The sequence below is a fragment of the Osmerus eperlanus genome, chromosome 5 (assembly GCF_963692335.1).
Source record: "Osmerus eperlanus chromosome 5, fOsmEpe2.1, whole genome shotgun sequence".
NCBI classification, from domain to species: domain Eukaryota; kingdom Metazoa; phylum Chordata; class Actinopteri; order Osmeriformes; family Osmeridae; genus Osmerus; species Osmerus eperlanus.
Genome location: NC_085022.1, coordinates 23322357 through 23347422, shown reverse-complemented (window position 1 = coordinate 23347422; position 25066 = coordinate 23322357). Strand labels below are relative to the sequence as shown.

The 25066-nt window shown below is 47.9% G+C and overlaps 3 protein-coding genes across 6 annotated transcripts; 1 reads left to right on the top strand and 2 right to left on the bottom strand.

The window, feature by feature from the left end:
* The first annotated feature begins 3377 nt into the window (after nucleotides 1-3377).
* On the top strand, nucleotides 3378-13433 carry LOC134021708 (lysine-specific demethylase RSBN1L-like). The gene is made up of 8 exons (XM_062462806.1): nucleotides 3378-3873; nucleotides 4131-4256; nucleotides 4455-5104; nucleotides 6510-6647; nucleotides 7497-7639; nucleotides 7811-7978; nucleotides 10653-10761; nucleotides 10871-13433. Exons 1-8 carry the CDS (start codon nucleotides 3405-3407, stop codon nucleotides 12485-12487), a joined length of 3420 nt encoding a protein of 1139 aa, XP_062318790.1. The 5' UTR covers nucleotides 3378-3404; the 3' UTR covers nucleotides 12488-13433.
* Nucleotides 13434-13815: 382 nt separating this feature from the next.
* tmem60 (transmembrane protein 60) lies at nucleotides 13816-16448 on the bottom strand. 2 transcript variants are annotated; one of them, XM_062462808.1, is made up of 2 exons: nucleotides 16162-16448; nucleotides 13816-15856 (listed from the first exon to the last, which is right to left on the bottom strand). In XM_062462808.1, the coding sequence occupies exon 2, from the start codon at nucleotides 15844-15846 to the stop codon at nucleotides 15442-15444; it is 405 nt and encodes a 134-aa protein (XP_062318792.1). In that variant the 5' UTR covers nucleotides 15847-15856; nucleotides 16162-16448; the 3' UTR covers nucleotides 13816-15441. The 2 variants fall into 2 exon arrangements, with proteins under 2 accessions (XP_062318792.1, XP_062318791.1); XM_062462807.1 differs by having other exon boundaries at nucleotides 13816-15906; nucleotides 16162-16445.
* A 1619-nt stretch (nucleotides 16449-18067) lies between these two features.
* prr5a (proline rich 5a (renal)) lies at nucleotides 18068-24807 on the bottom strand. Of its 3 annotated transcripts, XM_062462804.1 has the most exons (12): nucleotides 24481-24807; nucleotides 22980-23116; nucleotides 21639-21749; nucleotides 21464-21544; nucleotides 20756-20804; nucleotides 20530-20587; nucleotides 20261-20352; nucleotides 20024-20164; nucleotides 19755-19893; nucleotides 18702-18965; nucleotides 18336-18613; nucleotides 18068-18296 (listed from the first exon to the last, which is right to left on the bottom strand). In XM_062462804.1, the coding sequence occupies exons 2-11, from the start codon at nucleotides 23114-23116 to the stop codon at nucleotides 18369-18371; spliced, it is 1317 nt and encodes a 438-aa protein (XP_062318788.1). In that variant the 5' UTR covers nucleotides 24481-24807; the 3' UTR covers nucleotides 18068-18296; nucleotides 18336-18368. The 3 variants fall into 3 exon arrangements, with proteins under 3 accessions (XP_062318788.1, XP_062318786.1, XP_062318787.1); XM_062462802.1 differs by lacking the exons at nucleotides 18068-18296; nucleotides 18336-18613 and having other exon boundaries at nucleotides 18823-19893; XM_062462803.1 differs by lacking the exons at nucleotides 18068-18296; nucleotides 18336-18613; nucleotides 22980-23116; nucleotides 24481-24807 and having other exon boundaries at nucleotides 18823-19893; nucleotides 21639-22952.
* Between the last annotated feature and the right edge of the window lie 259 nt (nucleotides 24808-25066).

Genomic DNA, 25066 nt, shown 5'->3' with positions numbered 1-25066 from the left:
TGTTTTTTATTATTGTTGCTTGTCTTTGTTTTTGTTTTTTTTCACAGGTACACTTGCACTTATAGCAGTTCATGTTGTTTAATTGTAACTTGTTTAACTACATGCTCTTATGGTTCTTCCCTTTGGCACTTACTTTGGTTGTTCACAATGTGTGCTTCATTGTGGGGGAGTCAGGTGGCTGAGCGGTGAGGGAATCGGGCTAGTAATCCGAAGGTTGCCAGTTCGATTCCCGGTCATGCCAACTGACGTTGTGTCCTTGGGCAAGGCACTTCACCCTACTTGCCTCGGGGGAATGTCCCTGTACTTACTGTAAGTCGCTCTGGATAAGAGCGTCTGCTAAATGACTAAATGTAAATGTTTTGGCTACTCGCAATGTTTTGTGGCTATCTCGTTGTTATGATCAGTGACCTATGCACTTTGTAAAGCTCTCTCTTGGAAGTCGCTTTGTAAAGCTCTCTCTTGGAAGTCGCTTTTGGATAAAATCGCTAAATGAATAAATGTAAATATACTGGCTATGACAAACATGTGAGAGTTAGGTCCAGCCATGTATCTGCTCTGCCTGGTGGGACTCTTCATCTCAATCCACTCTGGCTGAGAGGAGAGCCTGTCATGACTCATGTCTGCTGTGAGCAGAAGGGTCCTGTTTCCATTCTGACTTGAGAGAGTCTAGTCTGCCTATGACGCCATGCTAACTAGTAATACCATACTCAGGCTGTGGGTCTGATGGTATAAACATACTAGTGCTATAACACTGGCTTACTGTGGGTTTGGTGAGTCTCCAGAGCCAAGTGGAACTATGCAAGTCTCTCAGTCTGCAACAATATGAGGCTGATGAATAGCACATTCATTATAGAACCCTCAAAGCAATCCACTGATCAATCTGTCTCTCATACGTACACAAAACGAGAGAGTAAGAGAGAGAGAGTAAGAGAGTAAGAGAGAGAGAGTAAGAGAGAGAGAGAGAGAGAGAGAGTAAGAGAGAGTAAGAGAGAGAGAGTAAGAGAGAGAGAGTAAGAGAGAGAGAGAGAGAGAGAGAGAGAGAGAGAGAGAGAGAGAGAGAGAGAGAGAGAGAGAGAGAGAGAGAGAGAGAGAGAGAGAGAAAGAGTAAAAGAGTAAGCGAGAGAGTAAGAGAGAGAGAGCGTAAGAGAGAGAGAGAGAGAGAGAGAGAGAGAGAGAGAGAGTAAGAGAGAGTAAGAGAGAGAAAGAGTAAAAGAGTAAGCGAGAGAGTAAGAGAGAGAGAGCGTAAGAGAGAGAGAGAGAGAGAGAGAGAGAGAGAGAGAGAGAGAGAGAGAGAGAGTAAGAGAGAGTAAGAGAGAGAAAGAGTAAAAGAGTAAGCGAGAGAGTAAGAGAGAGAGAGCGTAGAGAGAGAGAGAGAGAGAGAGAGAGAGAGAGAGAGAGAGAGAGAGAGAGAGAGAGAGAGAGAGAGAGAGAGAGAGAGAGAGAGAGAGAGAGAGACTTGGACTGATTCACACTGCTCTCAGTAAACCTTTAATGTCCAGTGACTGGTAGATTCCCTGTCCATGTGTGAGAGTGTTTTCCACATAATCATTGGTCAGTGGCCTGATGGTGTTTTGGTGGGAGACTGAGGACCCAGTGTCTCACACATCTGGCCTGGATTTCCTGCACACCGTCAACAACAGATAACATCAGGTCATTTTGTTTCCCTTCCAAAAGCCTGGACCTCATTAAGACATTGTTTGAAATTTGTATCTAAAATTCCTTGAGTCGATGACGGGTTTGGAAGAGGTGTGTTAGGTGGGAGTGGGAGTGGGTAGGTGGTTATGACACAGAGTGCTCAGGGGAATCTTGTAGGGTCTGATGAAAGACTGAGCTACTTTGAGTCGGAGATATATTCACACAATCAAAACATAACAATGTCTGGAGTTGTATCACAACGTTTGGTATGCTAGAAAAAAGGCCATGCGTTTTATTTATGCAAACAAATCTGAATTCAAGGAAATAGTCCTCCAACCCTTGTTGAACTTGTTGTTTCTTGACCTTCACTAAATGCTTTCAACCACAAGGTTTTAAGAGCACCATGCAGGCAGTATACACCTGCTCTGTCATCAGACTACAGAACACTACAATAAAGCAGTCTCCAGGCTGCAGAGGACAACAGGAACCAGCTGTCTCCAGGTACCAGAAAACCCCTGCCTGTCCTTACGCTGCCATGGTCCTCTTTGTTTCAGGTGAAACCTTGTGGATAGATGGACTGGTGTCACTTCATTCTTCATCAAACAGGCCACTACATATTGAATATTGGGTTGAAGTTGTAGAAATCTGCAGAAGCGCTTGTCTCTTGACTGTAAAAAAAATTACCTTCTCCATGGTAACTGACTGTCTCAGTGACACTTCAGTCTTGAATAAACACTCTGGAACAATTTAGTACAAGAACTAAATAGATCTGCACTTAGAGAAAGCTGGCGTCTAATCTGTAAACACTGTGTACCCTGTCCTTTCTCCATGACCGATTAATACTTCTGTTTCGTAACAGCATTAAAGGTGAGGGGGCAGGATAAAAATGTGTCTGGAGTACAAGAACAGTTTGATAAATAAACACTTTGCAAATTGTTACAATATTTATGTCTGTTTTTGTCATATCGAAGGCCTCAACTTTGCCTATTCATATGCCCAGTGCGTAAAAAGAACATGTTTGGGGAATGTTTTCTTTTGATAACACAATATGGCTATTGGCTACCATAAACACACGTAAACTGGCAGTTTAAATGAAATCTAGATAATCTAGTATTATGGGGGAAAACTAGGAAAAGGTGAGTAGGCCATTAACTTTAGTACATTGAAAGTTGATAGTTTTGGAAATAAAGTATGTCATTTTGGAAGGATAGCGCACAGTTAGCTGTGTTAATACATTCTGTGACCGTTTCAATAATCTGACCTCTCTCGCCACCCGGTGGTTGCATTATGCAGTCCTTTACATATCCTTTTATTTTTGACGTTACACGAGGAAGTTTGTTCAGTTACATTTTTTTCTGATAATACATCAGCAATACATATTACAACTTGTAACATAGCCTACTTTTAAGTAAACAATTAAAAAAATCAATTGGAAAGTGGTGTTAACCTATGTAACCTAATAACCGAAATACCCGCTGTACTTTCGTGTACAGCGCCTTCGGATTCATTCGGTTGTATGAAGAGTAGGCCTAGACCACTCTCTGAGATATAATTAATCTTGTAAATGAAATTAATCGCCCCATTGCATCGTGCTACATAGTGTGAGAATTCCTCGCGCGAACAATATACCTGCAACATGTAAACAATCGTGTTGACTTGCTTGACCCCTCCCTCTCCCGTTATGTTCGACGTAGAACAGAAAGCCACGCCTCCTCCTGTCCCTCTCACGCAGCAATTACGTATGACCGTAAAAAATAGAAACTTCCAAGATGGCCGAGTCCGTGGACTCCATGCATTTTGCAGCAAATAGCAAAACAAATTCTCCTAAAGCCTTGCTACCCAAGCGGCCACCAGAAAGCCGACCACAGTCTTCCAGCGATATTTATCCTCCACCACCCAAGAAAGTACGAATCGAAGAGAAGAGTCTCAAACACAAGAAACTGAACGGCGAGGTCTGCGCAGGGGAAAAACACAACGGGAAGCAGAGTTATGGAAGCCCAGCGAAATGGAGTTTCGGCCCGGCCAAGCCGAGCAACTCCACCGCGCCAGCTCCCGCTCGAAAGATCTTCAAGATTAGCAACTTCCTCGCCTCTCCTTCAAAAGTCAAGAAGTCGAAGGAAAGACGACATAAGGATAAAGATAAAAACGTTGAAACCCAGGGCTCACCCTTGGAGAAAGTGAGCGCTTTTAGCTGCCATACAAAAACGGAGAATGGTGACGTGAAAATGTTACAGAGAGGTATGGCATTGCTCGACCGCAACGTTTAAACAAGGTCATAATTTCATGGTAAAGGAAATTAACGTAGGCCTACTTAGCATTTGTTGTATTTATTGAACAGGCACAAATCCACTTGTATGCTATCTAATTTAAAATGTAGCAACTAGTCCACAGATGGGCCTACACGTGTACAAGTTGTTTACTTTTGTAGAGTAACTGTTTCTCCATCATTTGCTGTACGTACAATTCATTCTGGGTATTGAATCATATTTTTACAGATCACCCTAACAAAGACAAGGAGAGGGACAAAAAACGAGAAGGGGATAAAGAGAGGAAGAGCAACAAAGACATTGATGTGAATGACATCGGCAGAGAGAACGGAGACAGGAGTCCCCCGCTGCCGGGTACGAAGGATGCGTTACATCCCTTAATAAACCCTGTGCCTTTCATTATCGTTTATTGTCTGGGCTAGCTCTTTCTTTGCTGGAGAGCAGTAGCCTTATTTTACAATCCACCAAAACTTCAGAGGACTCCTAATGTTTTGGTCATAATGTTCAACTTCTTAATCCATATAATTTAATTGTCCCTGTTCTTTCTAACAGATCCCAAAGAGAAACCAAATGTAGACTCAGAGGACGAGCTCCTTATAAAAAAATTAAAGAAGAAAAAAAAGAAGAAGCACAAAGAGGGAGAGAGACGCTGGCGGCCCAAAATGTGGCACCGCTCCTCCCAGACCCTGTGCTCCGGCCTGGCTCTGGACCTGCCCGACCTGCTCGGGAAACTCAACGGGAACAGCAGCAGCTTGCTCCAGAACATCTCACCTCCATATCAGGACCGTAAGGAGCCTCCAGCCTCCTGCGCCTCCGCCACGCTGAGGGAGAGGCTGGGCTACGGCTCCCCGCTGCTGTGTCCTCCGCCCCCGGACGTGTCAGGTCTGGAGTTCGGCCACCTGATCCAGGTGGAGCAGCAGGCTAATGGGGGGGCGTCCGTGGCCCACGCCTCCAGCGAGCAGCTCTCCTGTCTCTCAGCCGCAGAGATGCAGCGCTTCGCCCAGGAGTTCGTCACGCTGTCCTTCAGCGAGGACCAGAACCAGGCAGCACGCTACGTGATGGGCATCATTCACGGTGCCGCCTCATACCTGCCAGACTTCCTGGACTACTTCTCCTACAAGTTCCCCAACGCCCCTGTCAAGATGGAGGTGTTGGGGAAGAAGGACATCGAGACCACCACCATGGTCAACTTCCACTCTCAGGTGAGACAGCGAGGGACCGTGTGGGGCTGAGCGCTCCCTGGGGACCGTGTGGGGCTGGGCGCTCCCTGGGGACCGTGTGGGGCTGGGCGCTCCCTGGGGACCGTGTGGGGCTGGGCGCTCCCTGGGGACCGTGTGGGGCTGGGCGCTCCCTGGGGACCGTGTGGGGCTGGGCGCTCCCTGGGGACCGTGTGGGGCTGGGCGCTCCCTGGGGACCGTGTGGGGCTGGGCGCTCCCTGGGGACCGTGTGGGGCTGGGCGCTCCCTGGGGACCGTGTGGGGCTGGGCGCTCCCTGGGGACCGTGTGGGGCTGGGCGCTCCCTGGGGACCGTGTGGGGCTGGGCGCTCCCTGGGGACCGTGTGGGGCTGGGCGCTCCCTGTCCTGCCTGGTGCTTCTCGTACACCTGTATGTCTTTAGAGGACCAGGCTGGTGCCATTGCTACTAGGCAACCAGACTACTAGATCCAAGATGGGATTTCAGTAGTTAATGTTGTATATGAACTGTTGGTGATGGATCAAGGCTCTAGGATGCTAGGATGTGTGTCGGGTGTTCTGTGAGGCACACAGTAAAGATCCCTGATACAGAGAGTTGATCGTCATTATCCTGGTTGTGATGTTCAGCCCACTGCCATAAGGACCTGACCGGAGGGCAGGAGAAAAGTGCTCAGTGTGAAATTAACTCTGTGTTATGGAGCTTCACAACAGCTAAACACATCACGAGCAGTAGACTCCCACTTGTGGTTTGATCTCTTTGGGGAGAAAAGGCGAGGAGGTTCAGTCCTCCTGTCGTCTAGCGGTCTAGCTCCAACACTCCAGGGTTAGCACACTAGCGGTCTAGCTCCAACACTCCAGGGTTAGCACACTAGCGGTCTAGCTCCAACACTCCAGGGTTAGCACACTAGCGGTCTAGCTCCAACACTCCAGGGTTAGCACACTAGCGGTCTAGCTCCAACACTCCAGGGTTAGCACACTAGCGGTCTAGCTCCAACACTCCAGGGTTAGCACACTAGCGGTCTATCTCCAACACTCCAGGGTTAGCACACTAGGAAGCTTCTCTTATCAGCCGGAATGAAATGATGATGATGATGATAAATCATGAGTTTATCTGCTGAGGGAAGGCATCTATCCCAAAGGATGTGAGGAAAAGATTTTCCAGTTCCAGTCTAGATCATAGTTAGATTCCAGATGATCCAGATGTAGTTGTACATATTGCTGTGTGAAAACGTGTAGGTTGTATGAAGTTCTATGTTGATGCTATACCCACAATTCAACATCTATTTGCAGGAAGGATGGAACATGGTCTCTGCCCTGTATCTGCTGTACTGCATCTCCTCTACCTACCTTTAACCTCCCTGTCTCAGACCTACCAGTCTGCCTTACTGTCTGACCTGTTCCCTCTCCCCCTGCAGGTGAAGAGGACCTACTCCCAGGGGACTTACCGTGCAGGGGCCATGCGGCAGGTCAGCCTGGTGGGGGCCGTGGATGAGGAGGTCGGCGACTACTTCCCAGAGTTCATCAGAATGCTGGAGGACTCCCCCTTCCTGGAGGTGAGTAACCCTAACCCTATATCACCTTCTTATTCCCCTCCTTCCTCCCTTACCTTCTAAATACCCATCCCCCTCACCTACCCCCTCATCTGTGTGTGTGGTGTCCATGTCTGACCCTGTCTCCTGCATGTCTGACCCTGTCTGCTGCATGTCTGACCCTGTCTGCTGCATGTCTGACCCTGTCTGCTGCATGTCTGACCCTGTCTGCTGCATGTCTGACCCTGTCTGCTGCATGTCTGACCCTGTCTGCTGCATGTCTGACCCTGTCTGCTGCATGTCTGACCCTGTCTGCTGCATGTCTGACCCTGTCTGCTGCATGTCTGACCCTGTCTGCTGCATGTCTGACCCTGTCTGCTGCATGTCTGACCCTGTCTGCTGCATGTCTGACCCTGTCTGCTGCATGTCTGACCCTGTCTGCTGCATGTCTGACCCTGTCTGCTGCATGTCTGACCCTGTCTGCTGCATGTCTGACCCTGTCTGCTGCATGTCTGACCCTGTCTGCTGCATGTCTGACCCTGTCTGCTGCATGTCTGACCCTGTCTGCTGCATGTCTGACCCTGTCTGCTGCATGTCTGACCCTGTCTGCTGCATGTCTGACCCTGTCTGCTGCATGTCTGACCCTGTCTGCTGCATGTCTGACCCTGTCTGCTGCATGTCTGACCCTGTCTGCTGCATGTCTGACCCTGTCTGCTGCATGTCTGACCTTGTCTGCTGCATGTCTGACCCTGTCTGCTGCATGTCTGACCCTGTCTGCTGCATGTCTGACCTTGTCTGCTGCATGTCTGACCCTGTCTGCTGCATGTCTGACCCTGTCTGCTGCATGTCTGACCCCTGTCTCCGCTCCTGCAGCGCACCCTGCCTTGGGGCTCCTTCTCCAGCCTGCGCCTACAGAGCCCCACAGAGAGCGATGACGGTCCCATCATGTGGGTGCGGCCCGGCGAGCAGATGATCCCTGTGGCCGACATGCCCAAGTCTCCCTTCAAGAGGAAACGGTGGGTCTGCTGTGTGGAGTTGCCATGGAGATGCTGCCAGTATTAGAACTGAGAAAGGAAATGATTGTATAGTTGACATGTAGTTTGCATTTGCTCTTTATATACTTAGCTTTGTATAGGTTGTATAGTAGAAGCTTCACTGGCCTGTCCTGGGCTTCCCTGGTGTTTCAGGTCCACCAACGAGATCAAGAACCTGCAGTACCTTCCCCGGGCCAGCGAGCCGAGGGAGATGCTGTTTGAGGACCGCACACGGGCGCATGCCGACCACATCGGTCAGGGCTTCGAAAGGCAGACCACTGCCGCCGTGGGCGTGCTGAAGGCCGTGCGCTGCGGAGAGGGGTGGGTACACACACATACACACACACCAAGACTCCATGTGAGTGTAAACAAACTCACTGATACACTATGTACTCTGCTGTACATAACAGCAGATCTGTTTTGTTTGGCCGAGCTGCACCAAACCCAGAAGCAGTTTGTTACTTCTAACCCATGAGTAACCCTAACCCTTCTAACCCATGAGTAACCCTAACCCTTCTAACCCATGAGTAACCCTCTACCTGCACATCTGTGCCATCTCTGCACATGTTCCAGATCCTGCTGTCACGGTCTGGCAATATGGACATGTGATGTTACACGGTCTGGCAATATGGACATGTGATGTTACACGGTCTGGCAAAATGGACATGTGATTTTGGCTGCTTTGTACTAGACATGTCTGGAATTGAGACTAAACTGTAAGACTGTAGTTGAGGATTGGAGATATTACTTCACTGTAGTATTATAATTTGTGTTCATCATACAGTGTTTAGCTAGCTACTGTTATCGAGATGTTATTGTTGCACTGTCGTGTTACTGTAGTGTTACTGTAGTGTTACTGTAGTATACTTTTTAGCTGCGACCAGCAGCTCTAATGCTCGCTCTGTTGGTTGATCAACAAAAATGTCCCCACGCTCACAGCTGTTGTGGGTTTGAGCTTGTTTGTTCACCCTGTCTGGTAGCTGAGATGGGGTGACTTTGAAGTGGCTATCAAATATGCAGTTTCTTGACTGACCGAAATACTGTAGAACTCTAGTGTAGTGTACTGTAGAACTCTGTAGTGTACTGTAGAACTCTGTAGTGTACTGTAGAACTCTGTAGTGTACTGTAGAACTATGCAGTGTACTGTACTGTAGAACTCTGTAGGGATGGGCGAATGATGTCTTGTTAAGCTGGTGGTTTCTTCCTGATTGTGCCGTCCCAAAGAGCCGAACTATCGGCGCATTGAAAATGAACAGCGTCATCTAGCAGCCGTTTAAACTGGCTGAATGAGGCGTGGTGGTTGTCTCCGACGGTAGACTACGTTATTTAATATTTTAATTAAGGCTACATGTGTTCATTTTGATCTGATATCAGTGCTCACACATGAAAATTTTGTGATCATCATCTGTAGGCTGTTAGAATTGTCATTTTCTCACAGTAAAAGTTAAAGAATATCGTCCGAGGTGCCCTGCACTGGGGAACGAACTCGGGTATCCAGACTTGCGTTAACAACACGTTGTCGAACATCGCTTTAACCAGCTACACCACCAAAAAAGTTGTTACTTGCTGATGCGGGTGGACGGTCTTTATACGATACGGTCTTTATATCAATTAAACTAGATTACACTGATTTTTTTCTTATTCTTAACATTTGTGATATGTAGGCCTATTGTGAACTAGGGGGACTTTATTATTACTGTGACAATGTTGCAGAATCATCAACATTTGTTTTCTGGGCACTGTATAGACTTACCTTGTCCTATCATGTTACGTTTCATTTCAATAAAATAACACAACACAAGTGCACGGATTTATAATGTTTACAATACGGATTTGGCTAAATATAATGACCGATGGAAGAAACTCGAGCGATGCCTGGTGCTGCTTCTCTGGCCATGTGTGATTTGTCTTTAACAAGAAGCGGTGGCTTTGTTCCCTCTGTGGCTCTGGTTCAGAAGAGCGGCAAAACTTCGAACCAGTTTGTGACATTTGAAGCATTGAACATCATCAGTCACTCGGTTATCGTAATTTGATACAAGCTCCAAAACACTTTTTCGAAACTGCGTATTGGTTTTGCGACACAAGCATCGATGCGTCAGTGCCATAAGTCCCATCCCTAGAACTATAGTGTACTGTAGAACTCTGTAGTGTAGAACTATTTATTGTAGAACTATTTAGTGTACTGTACTGTAGAACTCTGTAGTGTACTGTAGAACTCTAGTGTACTGTAGAACTCTAGTGTACTGTAGAACTCTAGTGTACTGTAGAACTCTGTAGTGTACTGTAGAACTCTAGTGTACGGTAGAATTCTAGTGTACTGTAGAATTCTAGTGTACGGTAGAATTCTAGTGTACTGTAGAACTCTAGTGTACTGTAGAACTCTGTAGTGTACTGTAGAACTCTAGTGTACTGTAGAACTCTAGTGTACTGTAGAACTCTAGTGTACTGTAGAACTCTGTAGTGTACTGTAGAACTCTAGTGTACGGTAGAACTCTAGTGTACGGTAGAATTCTAGTGTACTGTAGAACTCTAGTGTACGGTAGAATTCTAGTGTACTGTAGAATTCTAGTGTACTGTAGAATTCTAGTGTACTGTAGAATTCTAGTGTACTGTAGAACTCTAGTGTACTGTAGAACTCTAGTGTACTGTAGAACTCTAGTGTACTGTAGAACTCTAGTGTACTGTAGAACTCTAGTGTACGGTAGAACTCTAGTGTACGGTAGAACTCTAGTGTACGGTAGAACTCTAGTGTACTGTAGAACTCTAGTGTACGGTAGAACTCTAGTGTACGGTAGAACTCTAGTGTACTGTAGAACTCTGTAGTGTAGATCTATTTAGTGTACTGTGAACTCTGCACTTCTGATCCTTGATCTTCTACTGTACTTTGTATATGCACTATTTGTACGTTACTTTGGATCAAAGTGTCTGAATGATTATGAATGTATCTCTGACTGCCTCTCTTGGCTGGTCTCTCTGACTGTGTGTGCGTCTGCAGGGAGGCTCCAGCACGCATTACCAAAGACGTGGTGTGTTTCCATGCTGGAGATTTCACTGACGTGGTCCAGAGACTGCAACTGGACCTACACGAACCGCCCCTTTCACAGGTGACACAAACACTCACCCATTCATCCACTCACACACACATACAGACACTCTCCCAGGTGTGTGTGTGTTGCAGCTGATCCGGTATTTCATCTTCCTTCCCCACCGCAGTGTGTCCAGTGGATCGACGACGCCAAGCTGAACCAGTTGCGGAGGGAGGGCATCCGCTACGCCCGCATCCAGCTGTACCACGATGACATCTACTTCATCCCACGCGGCGTGGTGCATCAGTTCAAGACGGTGGCAGCTGTGTGCAGCCTGGCTTGGCACATCCGCCTGCGCCAGTACCACCAGGACCAGCACGAGGAGGCAGAGGATGGCCACGCCACGCCAACTCAGGTCCTAGCTGGAGTCAAAGAGGAAGAAGAGGAAGAGGAGGAGGAGGAGGAGAGAGGGAAAGAGAACAGCAGTCCAGCACACAGACTGATGGGTTATGGGGAGGCAGAGGAGGATGAGGAAGGGCAGGGTGTGGCCCGCAGAGGAGCGTCACATGTCTGCAAGGAGGAAGAGGAGGAGAGGGAGGATGAGATGGGCGAAGAGAGGGTAGGCCCTACGCAGACGCTAGCTGTCGTCAAAGAGGAGAGAGATGGAGGGACACACTCAGACCCATCTGGGGAGACGGAGACATTGAAAGAGGAGGAGGGGGAGGGGGGTGTGAAAGAGAGGAGGGAAAGCAGAGGAGGAAGAGAGGAAGGGACAGACAGCCAGCTGATAGTTCTAAAAGACGGAGAGAGGGAGGGCAGCATTGTCCCCTCGAAGACGCTATTGCCCCCCAGAAAAGAGAGAGAGGGGGAACATGAGAGGCAACTGAAAACCCTGCCTCAGGCTCCCAAAGAGAGGGAGAGGACCACCACACACACCTCACCTCAGATCAAGAAAGAGAAAGACAAGGAGAAAGGGAGGGCCAGAGATGACAAGGAGAGGGGGAAGGAAAAAGAGAGAGAACGGAGGGAAAAAGAGCGTGGGAAGGACAAGGAGAAAGAGAAGAAGGAGAGAGGGAAAGACAGGGAGAAGGAGAGAGACAAGGATAGAGTGAAGGAGAAAGGAAAGGAGGAGAGAAAGACCACGGAGGGCGAATCCACGCAGACACCTCAGAGTCGGAAAAAGGAGGAGGAGGAGAGGACAAGGGAGGGGGGTGTAAAACCCTGCCCGCCCTCCCAGCTGGCTCCAAGGGATGAGCGGGGGGTCAGGGCCCCCCCCTCCCAGCCCCGGCCGGAGAGAGAGGACGCCAGAGAGCCCGGCAGTCACAGGCACAAACCCTCTCATGTGAAGAAGGAGAGAGGCAGCCACAGAGAGGGCATCAGCCTGCCGGCAGCGAGGGTGGCCAGGGACGAGGAGGGCAAGCCTGCCACCAAACACATGGCCGTTCACGCAAAGAAGGAAGGCAAGAGAGAGAGAGATACTGGCCAGAAGGAGGAGAGGAAGAAGCTAGCTCCCCCTGAACACAAACCCCCCCGGACGCTCGTCACCTTTGACCTGTTCAAGCCTATGGACGCACCACAGCCCTCTTTCTCGGACCGGGCCAAGGTTCACCAGCAGCTCAGCGAGCCCAGAGGAAGCGGCTCCAAGCCTGGCTCTGAGAGCAGGACGATAGCGCCCTCTAGAGGACCCAAAGTAAAGGACATGACACACAGTAAACCTGGGGTTCAGGACTCACGGCTGCAGCACTCTTTAAAACACCCTCTGAAACCACACACACCCCAGACGCAGAAAGACTTTTTAATATGAATGTCTAGATGTCTAGTCCTCTTTCTACTGTACAACTTACACTCTGGCTCTGTTCGAAGAAAAGCATCAGAAACACATTCTCCTGTCCAGCGCTCACTGACCTAATGAACAGATGACAGCCCTATCATGACTTAGTAAACCCTGACACCACCACTGACCGGTGACTAAGCGCTAGCGGCACATGAAATGTCTCCAGTTTGAACAGGAAATGTCTCCAGTTTGAACAGGAAATGTCTCCAGTTTGAACAGGAAATGTCTCCAGTTTGAACAGGAAATGTCTCCAGTTTGAACAGGGCCTCAGAATGTAAGATAAGTAGCTTACTTTAACGTTTGTTAGCGAATGTCTGTAGGCTCTATATGAAATGTTGTGACCTGTTGGTGCCTGTGCCCCACGTAGCTACTCTCATAGCACCTACTCTAGGTACTGCCCAATCGGAAGACTAACCCTCCTATAGACACGCCCCCTTTGTTAAGACTCGTCCTCTACTGGACCCCCCCCGGCCAGGCACGCCCCTCCTGTTCTGCAGGTGGGGTCAGGTGTGAGCAACATGGTTCTGACTCCACCTACTGCAGACCTGCCTCCCAGCTCAGTGGAACTCCATGACACCATGTAGGTTCAGCCTGTCCCACCTGCCAGCAGAAAATAGGAGCTGTTAGTGGATGATTTTCTGTTTGACTCACACAGGGCTGTAAAGGAGACTATGTACTGCTACTGTACAGTTGATGTGTATTAGCACCAATGTGAGAAAATGTATACAGAAATGCATATATTTTTTGTAAGACGAGTTTTATTTTCCATAGAACTTATTTATATCATTTACTGTTTGTTTTTATTTGAGATGTATGTGAGATCTCTGTTGTAAATACATTTTATTTCCTAAGATAAGACTTGGTAGTGTGATTTATACTCTGGTCAGAACCGCTCAATAAATGGTTCTTAATCCTTCAGCTGTGTCCTCTTGTACCTCTGTACTGCAGCTGTACTCAACAACCACTGTGTCCTCTTGTACCTCTGTACTGCAGCTGTACTCAACAACCACTGTGTCCTCTTGTACCTCTGTACTGCAGCTGTACTCAACAACCACTGTGTCCTCTTGTACCTCTGTACTGTAGCTGTACTCAACAACCACTGTGTCCTCTTGTACCTCTGTACTGTAGCTGTACTCAACAACCACTGTGTCCTCTTGTACCTCTGTACTGTAGCTGTACTCAACAACCACTGTGTCCTCTTGTACCTCTGTACTGCAGCTGTACTCAACAACCACTGTGTCCTCCTCCCCTGGGGGGAAAACAACACAAAGCCCCGATGCTACAGCAAGGAATGTCAAATAAGGGGCTACTAGTAAACAAGGCACACTGTAGGGTTAGTGTTAGTGGAAGCCTTGTATAATACACACACATTTGATTAAAAATGGGTAAAAGGTTTACTTATCCGAATGTATTGATCAGATTTCAGCAAAACAAACTGCCAGTGTAGGTTAGAGCCAGTACCAGCTAAACAGTACTCTATACCAGCTAAACACTCTATAGTCTATATGTTGAAAATTAGTCTTGTTTATTCATTTTCTATTAGTATTTACAAATAGTATTGGATTTACCAATGGTTTGATTTGACTTTATTTACACAATTTCTAACCAGGGAATTTACTGAATAAGCCAGGCTTATGTAAGTAAATTTCCCTGACATAAACCTGGCTTATTCCGTAAACTGGTTTTATGGACCAGCCCCAGGTCACGACTCCGATCTGAGGATGTTTCAACTATATGAGCTCTACATGAGCTCAGCTTAGTGACACGCGTGCCAGACAGGAAATTATCTCACAAAAAGGGGTTCAATGAGGAAGTGAATATACTCTCCTCAACAGTTAACATTGAAACCACAGCGACCAACAGTATCTAAAATGTTTCTCAGCCTATTGACATAATTTGCTTCTTTCTGATGAGCCTATAGATTTAATATGAGGCAATTACACTCTTGGTCAACACCAGTGATCTCAGCCGGGGGAGTTTGTGTGATAAACTGCATTTTAGAACCCTGAGCTTCTTCCAATCACAGGCTCCCCCCTGTCGACCTCTGACCAGCGAATCAAAGAGAGGTAATTCCTCTGGGAGGTAAAATTTGTGTGCTGACATGCGTCTTCCCCGCAGAGAAGAATCATCATTACACCAAACACACACACACTGCCAGTGACACACCAAACACACACACACACTGCCAGTGACACACCAAACACACACACTGCCAGTGACACACCAAACACACACACACACTGCCAGTGACACACCAAACACACACTGCCAGTGACACACCAAACACACACTGCCAGTGACACACCAAACACACACACTGCCAGTGACACACCAAACACACACACACACACTGCCAGTGACACACCAAACACACACACACACACACACACTGCCAGTGACACACCAAACACACACACACTGCCAGTGACACACCAAACACACACACACTGCCAGTGACACACCAAACACACACACACACTGCCAGTGACACACCAAACACACACACACACTGCCAGTGACACACCAAACACACACACACTGCCAGTGACACACCAAACACACACACACACACTGCCAGTGACACATCAAACACACACACACACTGCCAGTGACACACCAAACGTACATGTGATTCTGTAGTTGAAGTCTCAAACAGTCACAATAATCTCACGTGGCATTAAGAGTCCATAATCAGTTAGGACACATACATGTATCTCTGTCTCATGTCCCCCCTGCTGGGAAAGAGAAGTTAATGACAGTCTATGACCTATAATCCTGAAGTCATGTGGATCTAAGAGTGAGCCTCTCCTGAGGTAACTCCTGATGTTCTATGGATAAATCAGTCAATGTTCCATTTCCTTCTCACTGTTGATTTTAAGGGATTTCACCACCAAACCCCCCACATCTTCCCTCTACCTCTCCTCTCAGTCCCTGCGGTAGTGGAACACGTTGTAGCCGAGCTCCACCAGCGCCCCGACCAGCAGGGTCCAAAGGGGGACGCACACCACGCTCAGCCACAGGTCCATCAGTCGCTCCAGGCGGGCACACAGCGCCAGGCAGAACCCCAACTTCAGCAGTATGGCCACCAGGTACCACACCTTCCGCCTCACGTTCTGCTGGCCGTCCCGCGGATCGTACCCGGGCTTACAGCGGCCCGCCATCTTCACCACCAGCATGAGGACGAGGATGGTGTCGAAGGTCCAGACAGGGAGAAAGATGAGGAACCAGTTCCACTGGATCTTGGAATCCAGCTTCAGGACCAGCATGATGAGGAATATTAGGGTGAAGACCCAGGAGAGGAGCACGCGCTGGGCCAACGACATGTTCATTTAGAACAGGCTGCTCAGGAAACACAGAGAGCCTAGTTAGCAGGCTGAATGAAGGCCAGGCTAGAAGTAAAATAGAGAAGTTACAATGCAGTGTCAGGCAAGACAATATAACCTTAAAAACCCCAATTTAAATGAGATACTGAATCTAATACGAACTAATGAGCTCAAAATAGAGTACTGTAGCTAGATATTTATTAAATATAACCAACAGTTCCTGTAATTTCATCAACAGTGACAACGAAATAGTTCACACAGTGCAGTGCTTAGTTAGCGCGAACCAGAAAGCTAACATCGTCGTCGTCGAATACTGCTTACCTTGCTCCAATTGCGTTATCAATTTTAGGAAAAATGTGTGAAAATGTTCAGATACTTCCAACAGTAAAACTACGACCTTTCATTAGTTTTTTATTCCATGCAAACGCTTTGGGTGCTTAACATGTTTGGGAGGGCAGGACCCATTAACGTAAAATTTATATCCAATCTAGTTAAAGGACGGTGAGCAGCGCTGACGCACCAATGTACATTGATACATTTTTTGTCTCGATACATTTACGACTAAAGACCTTGAGCAAAAAAAAACACTTTTCCGAATAATTATGTTTTATAATAAACACAAGAGAAGATAAACAGAGTGAAGACTCCAGAGATAGTGAGTAATCTGCACTTCCGGCCGCTGAAGAGATTGGACCTAAACGTATCAGGTTTACTGGTGTTTATATTCCGGTTTCAGAGTACGGAACCCGCCCACAATCCGACGATTGGCTGTATTCTATGCTAAACACAATAATAGTTGATAACTAATGGGCGCTTTTTTGTCAATCATTGCAAAAAAAAACATCTAATTGGCTCAGAATGTTGCAGTTAACGACCATAAGAAAAATAATAGGAAATAACACTAGTCGCAATAATAAATACTGTATCCATTTATATTTTAATTAAAGTCTGGTAGTACAAATGAATGAAAATTACATCCTTTAATAAAAACGTGTCATTACAGATTGTCCAAAAAAGTATTACAAAAACTCTTGAGGTAAAACATTATTTAAAAAGCTTCAGTTAAAAAGCCCTTATTCAAATCACAATTCAAGTTCAAAAGCTCACTTCACAATATATAGCTGTAAGCTGTCCTAAAAAACACATACTTTTATTTACAAAGTTGAAATGCATATGCAACAACATTTGTCATAATTTAACCCTCTTTTCCTTGTCACATGTAAACAGTAAACAATAGTATGTCACTCTTAATTATGGGTATATCATGAGAGTGTACACACTTCAGTTTGGTGTACATTAGTTATGTTAAGACACAATTTAAGAGATTTAATGACATTCACAAGTTTGCTAAAGCAACTTCGGTTGCTGGTAACTTCAAAAATCAATTGGACAATGGCAACTTCTCTAGCCTCTGTCACTGAAAACTCAAGGATTCTCATGTCTAAATGTCAGATGGCATCATATTTATATTTGCTAATCAAGTTCTTGCAAAATCATTTTTTTATAAACCCACTGCTGCCCTCTGCTGCCCACTGCTGCCCTCTGCTGCCCTGGTGGCTTCCTCATTGGCAAGCAGCAGAGGGCAGAGGGGACAGCAGGGGGCAGCAGAGGGCAGCCGAGGGCAGCATCTGCTCTTACAACGCCCCATAAAAGAAAGACATCAAATATCCACGATAAAGTAGCAGACCTACTTGGATGTGATCCTATGATGATGCATCTGTTTCCTAAATAAATGCTGCCTAAAAAGAGGTCTCCTATTGGGAGCCGTAAGAGTGCACTTAGCCATGGAGTATGAACAGACCGGGTCTGGTCTCTCACCTACCGGCGAGAATGAGGACAAATGTACATCTGACCTCAGATCCTAAAGGCTGGTTCTAGACTCTAACTATCTCTGCTCTCCCTTCCGTACCCCAGAGAGTCAGTGCAGCGGAGAGTCAGTGCAGAGGAGTCAGAGCAGAGGAGCGTCAGAGCAGAGTCAGAGCAGAGTCAGAGCAGAGGAGTCGGAGCAGAGGAGTCAGAGCAGAGGAGCCAGAGCAGAGGAGTCAGAGCAGAGCAGAGTCAGAGCATAGGAGTCAGAGCAGAGGAGAGTCAGAGCAGAGGAGAGTCAGAGCAGAGGAGTCAGAACAGAGGAGCCAGAGCAGAGGAGCCAGAGCAGAGGAGTCAGAGCAAAGGAGTCAGAGCAGAGGCGTCAGAACAGAGGAGTCAGAACAGAGGAGTCAGAGCAGAGGTGTCAGAGCAGAGGAGTCAGAGCAGAGGTGTCAGAGCAGAGGAGTCAGAGCAGACGAGCCAGAGCAGAGGAGAGTCAGAGCAGAGGAGTCAGAACAGAGGAGTCAGAGCAGAGGAGAGTCAGAGCAGAGGAGAGTCAGAGGAGTCAGAACAGAGGTGTCAGAGCAGAGGAGTCAGAGCAGACGAGCCAGAGCAGAGGAGAGTCAGAGCAGAGGAGTCAGAACAGAGGAGTCAGAGCAGAGGAGAGTCAGAGCAGAGGAGAGTCAGAGGAGTCAGAACAGAGGAGAGTCAGAACAGAGGAGTCAGAGCAGAGGAGGGAACTCTATAAATATCCCGTCTGAGTCAGAGTCTGCTGACTCCAGCACCTGTCCCACGATGGTCTCCGGGCTGGAGGAGCTGCTGGGGGGGGGGGATGGACCCTTGCTTAGGTCAGAGAGCGTCATGGTGGCCTCTGCTCCATGCAGGGGGCCTGGGGAGTGGAGGGGGGGGAAGGAGGGGGACGGGAGTGGGGACTCCAGGGCTTCTCTGGCCCCTCCCTGCATAGTACCTGGAGAGTGGAGAGCATGGCTCAGGCTGGTATGGCAGGATACACTCAGAAACCACCATACACACAGGAGCTTAGACACAGACCCTACCTGTGAAGTGGGCACCCACACAGAGCCTGTTGGAGGATGAGACAGACAGGTCAGTGCCAGAGGCCACGCCCTGATCCTCCAAACAAGATATCATCTCGCAGGCGGAGTGCCTGCGGATGCCGCCGCTGCCCACAGAGCCTGCGTCTGGGTCGTACTCTGCCACCGGGGTCAAGAGCAGCGGGATGTTGTAGCTCTTGGAGCGGACCACCGGGTTCTTACAGGGAGGGTCGGCGGGGGTGGGCCAGGACCACTGCAGACGCTTTTCTGAGACATATGGATGGAGACATTCATGAAGATGTACTGTAGATGTGTTGATGGTGATGTTGCAAAAGGTTCAGGTAATGGAAGAAGAGAGACAGGCATGTCCCACCTGCACACAGATCTTAGCCAGCACACAGATGTTACCCAGCACGCAGATGTTACCCAGCACGCAGATGTTACCCAGCACGCAGATGTTACCCAGCACACAGATCTTACCCAGCACGCAGATGTTACCCAGCACGCAGATGTTACCCAGCACGCAGATGTTACCCAGCACGCAGATGTTACCCAGCACACAGATGTTACCCAGCACACAGATGTTACCCAGCACACAGATGTTACCCAGCACGCAGATGTTACCCAGCACGCAGATGTTACCCAGCACACAGATGTTACCCAGCACACAGATCTTACCCAGCACGCAGATCTTACCCAGCACGCAGATGTTACCCAGCACACAGATGTTACCCAGCACGCAGATCTTACCCAGCACGCAGATGTTACCCAGCACACAGATGTTACCCAGCACACAGATCTTACCCAGCACGCAGATCTTACCCAGCACGCAGATGTTACCCAGCACACAGATGTTACCCAGCACGCAGATCTTACCCAGCACGCAGATGTTACCCAGCACACAGATGTTACCCAGCACACAGATCTTACCCAGCACGCAGATGTTACCCAGCACACAGATGTTACCCAGCACGCAGATCTTACCCAGCACACAGATGTTACCCAGCACACAGATGTTACCCAGCACACAGATGTTACCCAGCACACAGATCTTACCCAGCACGCAGGAGCAGTGAGACATGCTGCCGTCTCCAGAGTAGAGGCCGTGGGAGCCCAGGTAAGGAGACGCCACCTTCTGCACCAGAGCCTCCAGCCTCAGGTAGTCCTCACTGCCCCCCCGAGCCTCATGAACCCCCTGCAAACAGACAGACAGGAGCTTGACATGGAACAGGTCAAATAAACATATAGTGTGGTGTATACTGTGTGTATGTCTGTTTGCGTGTGTATGTGTGTGAGCATTAGTGTATGTGTGTATGCGTGTGTACCTGTAGAACGAGGAGCATCTGAGTGATGGAGGGCGGTACGCGTGCACGCGGGCGAGACAGGGCATCATCCAGCTTCACACTCAGGACGATGGTGTTCCTGAAGTGCAGCAGGGCAAGCTGCCTCACTGACGGCTCCTTACCCTGAAGGAGGAAAGACGATGACCAAGAACCATTAGACCAATCAGAGCAGATCCAACCAGGGTGCGGGGCTGCAGGCTGAGAGGGGACATCTGGTACCTGGACCGGGTGAAAGATGGCCTGCAGCATCGAAAGGACGTCACCAAAGAAGAAGTCCCACGTCTCGGCCAGTGAGTCCAGAAGCTTCTGACCTACAGATCGCCATGGGAACAAACCACAAGCCGCCCCACAAGACTGGTGAAAAGACTGTAAACTGAGTTGAGGAAGATACTTCAAAGGGACAAAACCATGAACTGACAGATTCTCAAGATTCTGACTCATCATCAGTTTGTATGCTGCGTTGCAGCATGGATCATGTTCAATCCTACCTTCATAGAAGCGTATCTTGTCACGTAGAATGACCATCCCCTTGGTCAGCAGCTGGTTCTGAGGAACACAGACGGCAACAAGTAAACAACAAACTCTACTGAGGTATCAAGATTTAAACACCATTTCTAACAACATAGAGAAACATGAACTACAAAAACCACCGTTGACTTCCTGATTGAGTCCACATGTACTGTAGGGCAACGTGGCAACAGAATCATTGATTACCTGCAGGTATTCTGTAAAGAAAGACCCGAGCTCTGTCTTCAGAAGATGTCTGAGCAGAAAGAAACAGATGGAGAAAGAGTTAGGCTTCTAGAGTCCACACTTCTTTATATACGTGTGTGTGTGCATGTGTACATATATATATATATATGGGAGTAGTATTTTCAGAGTAGTACTTAACAATTATACTAGAATGGAGCTGATTGCCGTCTTTCATCTAACTAGTTTTACTGCTGAAATACTGTGTAGAATGTTGTGATTATAAGCAATAACAGTAAATTGAATAAACAGAATAATATTAATTATATTAAGGCATATTATGGTTTCTACATACAGTGCTCACATTAATGGGAAGTTCACACTAGCAAAATGGAACCTTTAAGCGCATGTGTGTCGACTCGGGGGGGGGTGTCTTATTCAGCATGTGTTTACTCGCCAGTCCTATAGGCTGACAGAGTAAGATATTAGTGTCTGGTCTTCAGAGATAGTGAGGTTTCTAGCCAGATCACATGACTACCCCCCCCCCCCCCCACACACACACACGCACCCACACACACACACACACGCACCCACACACACACACACACAAACAGCTACATGTTATTGTTATCATAGCAATGTCATAATGCGGACATGAATAATAAAGAGATAACTATGTCAGCTGAACTCATTTCATGGTTATTTATTAAATAGTGTGTGTGTGTGACTGACCTGACACCTTCGTTCAGGACGTAGAGTTCGTTGTCTGCAAGGCCCTTCCTTTGGAAGACAGCTATGACCGCATTATGGATGCTGGCACACACACACAAACAGGCAGCGAGTGTCACAGAGGGTTGTCCCCAGTATGGTGGCTCTGTGACAGGGGGACAGGAGACAGCAGCAGTACCTGTTCCAGGTAGCGTTGGCTCCAGCTCTCTTCTGCTTGTCACCCCGCTCCTCAGGGGAGCCCAGCTCACTGAGGCTGGGGGAGCTCATCAACTTCAGCCTGTGCAGGGTCCTCATGGAGAGGATGAGGGAGGGAGGGAGAGAGAGACAAGGAAAGACAGAAGGTGGAATAGAAACACTAAGTACTGAGTACTATGAAGATATTAGCCACAAGACAAACTGAGAAACAGGGAGAAAAGACTGAATCAGACATGAAAGAGGAGGGAGAAAGAGAGACAGATTGACAGAAGCTGTGTAGCGGCCAGAGAGACTAGGAAGAGAGAAGAGGACTGTGAGAACCAGGCGTGAATGATAGAGATTGAGAAAGGGAGAGGCAGGAGGGAGGAGCCCTGTGGGAGGGAGGAGCCCTGGCTTGACCCAGCCGCTCGGAACTTACAGGAGAGAAAACAATAGCTATCCACAGAGGTTTCTTCTGTACACATGAAACACATACCAGTACAATTCAGTCATTTACAAACACCAATCAATATGCACACAGCAGATTAGTAAGGCTGCAAGTCTAGGGTTAGAGCATGGGATATGTGAAGGTTTGTGGGTTAGAGGTTAGGGCAATGTAGAGGTCTATTGATTAGAGGTAAGGGTGTGTGGAGGTTAGGGTTGGAGGCTAGATGTCATAGAGGTCTGTGAATTAGAGGTTGTGGTGGAGTGGGGATCACTGGACTAGAGGCTGGGGGTTAGGTTTGTGGATTAGAGGTTGGTGTCTGTTTGAGGTTGCAGCAGGAAGCAACATAAACAGGAAGCAGACACACAATAAAGGGCAGATTCCTGCTCCTCCATTCAACACAGCTGGGGATGTTGGACAATATAAAAGACTGTTATAATACTTCTCTTATGTAGAAACAGCTTGATAACCAGGACCAGTTAAGACTGACAAGCTTTCACAGTTTAAATTCAGATCTAACCCGACTGAGAACAATCTGCTCACACCAAAGCCACCGAACAATGGACCCCTTGAACATTGCCTCCCACAAGCACACAAATACACACACGCATGGCAGATACACACACATTCTGGATGGCTACACACACACTCTCCCTTTTCCCCTAGAATTCCACAACCACCATAAAATGTCACACTCCCTAGTTTTTGATGACAGATGCACATCAACAGTACATCACCCTAAAACCCATATGTAAGGTATTGGTTATTACACAGAGAATCACCACACCTCCCTTTAGGACCCAGACATGCTGACTAACAATGAGCATCACATGAATGTATCTGATTATCAGATGCTGTATAGCAGCATTCAGCGGGTTAGTCCTGGGCTGGGATCCTCACCTCCTGATTGGGTGGTCGTTGCTCTCCATGTCGGGGCTTGGGGGAGGGGCAGAGAAGGCGGTGAAGTTGAGTGACAGCGGGCGGGGGGAGGGGCGGGAGGGGCGGGACGCGTGCCTCCGACGCAGACCGTCCAGCATCTATCAGAGGAGAGGGAGGGCAGAGCAACATTCATTATTAGGAGCAGCGACCCCTGAACCTTCTCCTAATGAGGGACTTGGGCACAGAGGCCATGCTCAAGTGCTCAGGGTCAACAGTCTCCCACACAACGGCTGTCTAGAGACCGTCTGTCTCTAGACAGCCTACTGTACACTTACCGTCTGTTAAACAATGTCTACTCTATTTCAACATTGAAAGAAATGTTATGCAATGAATTTACGAGAATATGACAATCCCCAAACACACACACACTCTGAAACACACACACACACACTCTGAAACACACACACACACACACACACACATGTAGTAAGAGGCAGAAAGAGGAATAGAGAGACACTGTGTGGAAACGCGTCTGTAATACTGGCAGACATCTGGCATAACAATGCTGGGAAGTGTCCTGCAACAGTACAAGAGTGCCACCTGGTGGACACCAGAGAATCAACAGTCTAGGTGCACAGTGACAGACAAAGAGGTGGCACACTGACAAAGGAAAAAACACCCTTGTTATAAAAAATAGAGAGGGGACATTTTATACATCATTGGCGCTATACTACCTGCCCAGCGTCTAATCTGCAGCTCCCGACCCATCAGTCCATTTATGAGACTACGCGTACCCACATCTAGATTTCAGTCAGGGAATTTGAGTGTCATCATGTTTGAATGACACAAATAGCTGGTCTTTGTAACCAAAAATAATCAAATGAAACGTACAAACTCATCTTTTCTAGGGGGAAATCCCACCTCCTCAGGGTGTGTGGATGAGAGTGAGGGGGTGAAGGGGCTGCACTAAACACATACAAGCATGCAAGCATCAGGATGGAGAACAGGAGAATGAGGGGTTATTCTAGGTGAATGGTGTGAGTATGCCAGGTGTGTACCGTCTGCAGATGTGTCTGCAGTCTCTCTCCATCTCTCTCACACACACTGTCTGCCCCACATGCCCCTCGTGCCCCCGCGCTGTCTGAGTATTCAGCTTTTGTCTGATTGTCTTACAGTATACAGATTGTTATATATCACACACTAAGAAATTTCCACCCCGTATATTAATTATAGCATCCCAATAGTACAATGTACGGTTTAAATTGAGATGCTTTAAGGAAGTATCGCCATTTAGGAATAGAACAAGATGTCCACGTTAACCCAGGAGAGGAGTAGCTTTGACAGTTGTGAGATTACAGAGAGTAAGAAAAGGCACATGTTGGCCACAGGATCCATAGTACATTATATAAACAGTGCGACCGTATTGCGCAAACATAGCAGTTATTGGCTACGTGGCCCTACAGACATAGCCTACACACAAGTTAGAAGCACATTGCTACCCGCGGTGTGCTAACCTACTCACCGTTTTCTCTCTTGTCGTGTTCTTTAGGGTGGAATTAAATTGTTATCATCTATTGGTCATAGGCTACAGCCTACACGAATCCACGACCATCTGAGGGGAAAACCTCAGTTTAAGTATCTCACTGCTGTAGTCCCAGTCCTCCCAGACACAGTTACGGGATGCGCAGCAAACTACCTATGGCTCCGTAGTCATTCTTGGAGTATGTATGCTCGCTCCCGTGTTGTTTTGAAGAGATGCTATCCACACGCCTCTCGTGTTTGCGCCTCTGAGGATACGTGAACGCGCAATGTGCAGCAAGTCTACATTCGAAAATATACTGTAATATGGAGCCTATCTAACTGGAATATGTTTTTTTCTGTTGGGCTGATAGGCGTACATTTATGGCCGAAGGGGCGCATCCCCCCTGGTTTGAGATGGCTTTGAACCCCCCCTCCAATAAAAGCATGCAGATGATGTGGGCTGGCTGTGGCACTTTTAGTGTCACCTCCACTTCTGAAGTGAAACGCTCCTGATTGGGCTATGAAGAACACAGAAAAACACACATACACACAGGGCCGGTCGTGCATACACACTCGCATCTACATCC

Coding starts and splice junctions, on each gene's coding strand:
- LOC134021708 (XM_062462806.1), top strand. CDS start 3,405: ATGGCCGAGTCCGTGGACTCCATGCATTTTGCAGCAAATAGCAAAACA. Junction 6,648..7,496: donor AGGACTCCCCCTTCCTGGAG/GTGAGTAACCCT, acceptor CCGCTCCTGCAG/CGCACCCTGCCTTGGGGCTC. Junction 10,762..10,870: donor ACGAACCGCCCCTTTCACAG/GTGACACAAACA, acceptor TCCCCACCGCAG/TGTGTCCAGTGGATCGACGA.
- tmem60 (XM_062462808.1), bottom strand. CDS start 15,846: ATGAACATGTCGTTGGCCCAGCGCGTGCTCCTCTCCTGGGTCTTCACC.
- prr5a (XM_062462802.1), bottom strand. CDS start 23,116: ATGCTGGACGGTCTGCGTCGGAGGCACGCGTCCCGCCCCTCCCGCCCC. Junction 21,545..21,638: donor GCCAACGCTACCTGGAACAG/GTACTGCTGCTG, acceptor TGTGTGTGCCAG/CATCCATAATGCGGTCATAG. Junction 20,805..21,463: donor GTCCTGAACGAAGGTGTCAG/GTCAGTCACACA, acceptor CTTTCTGCTCAG/ACATCTTCTGAAGACAGAGC.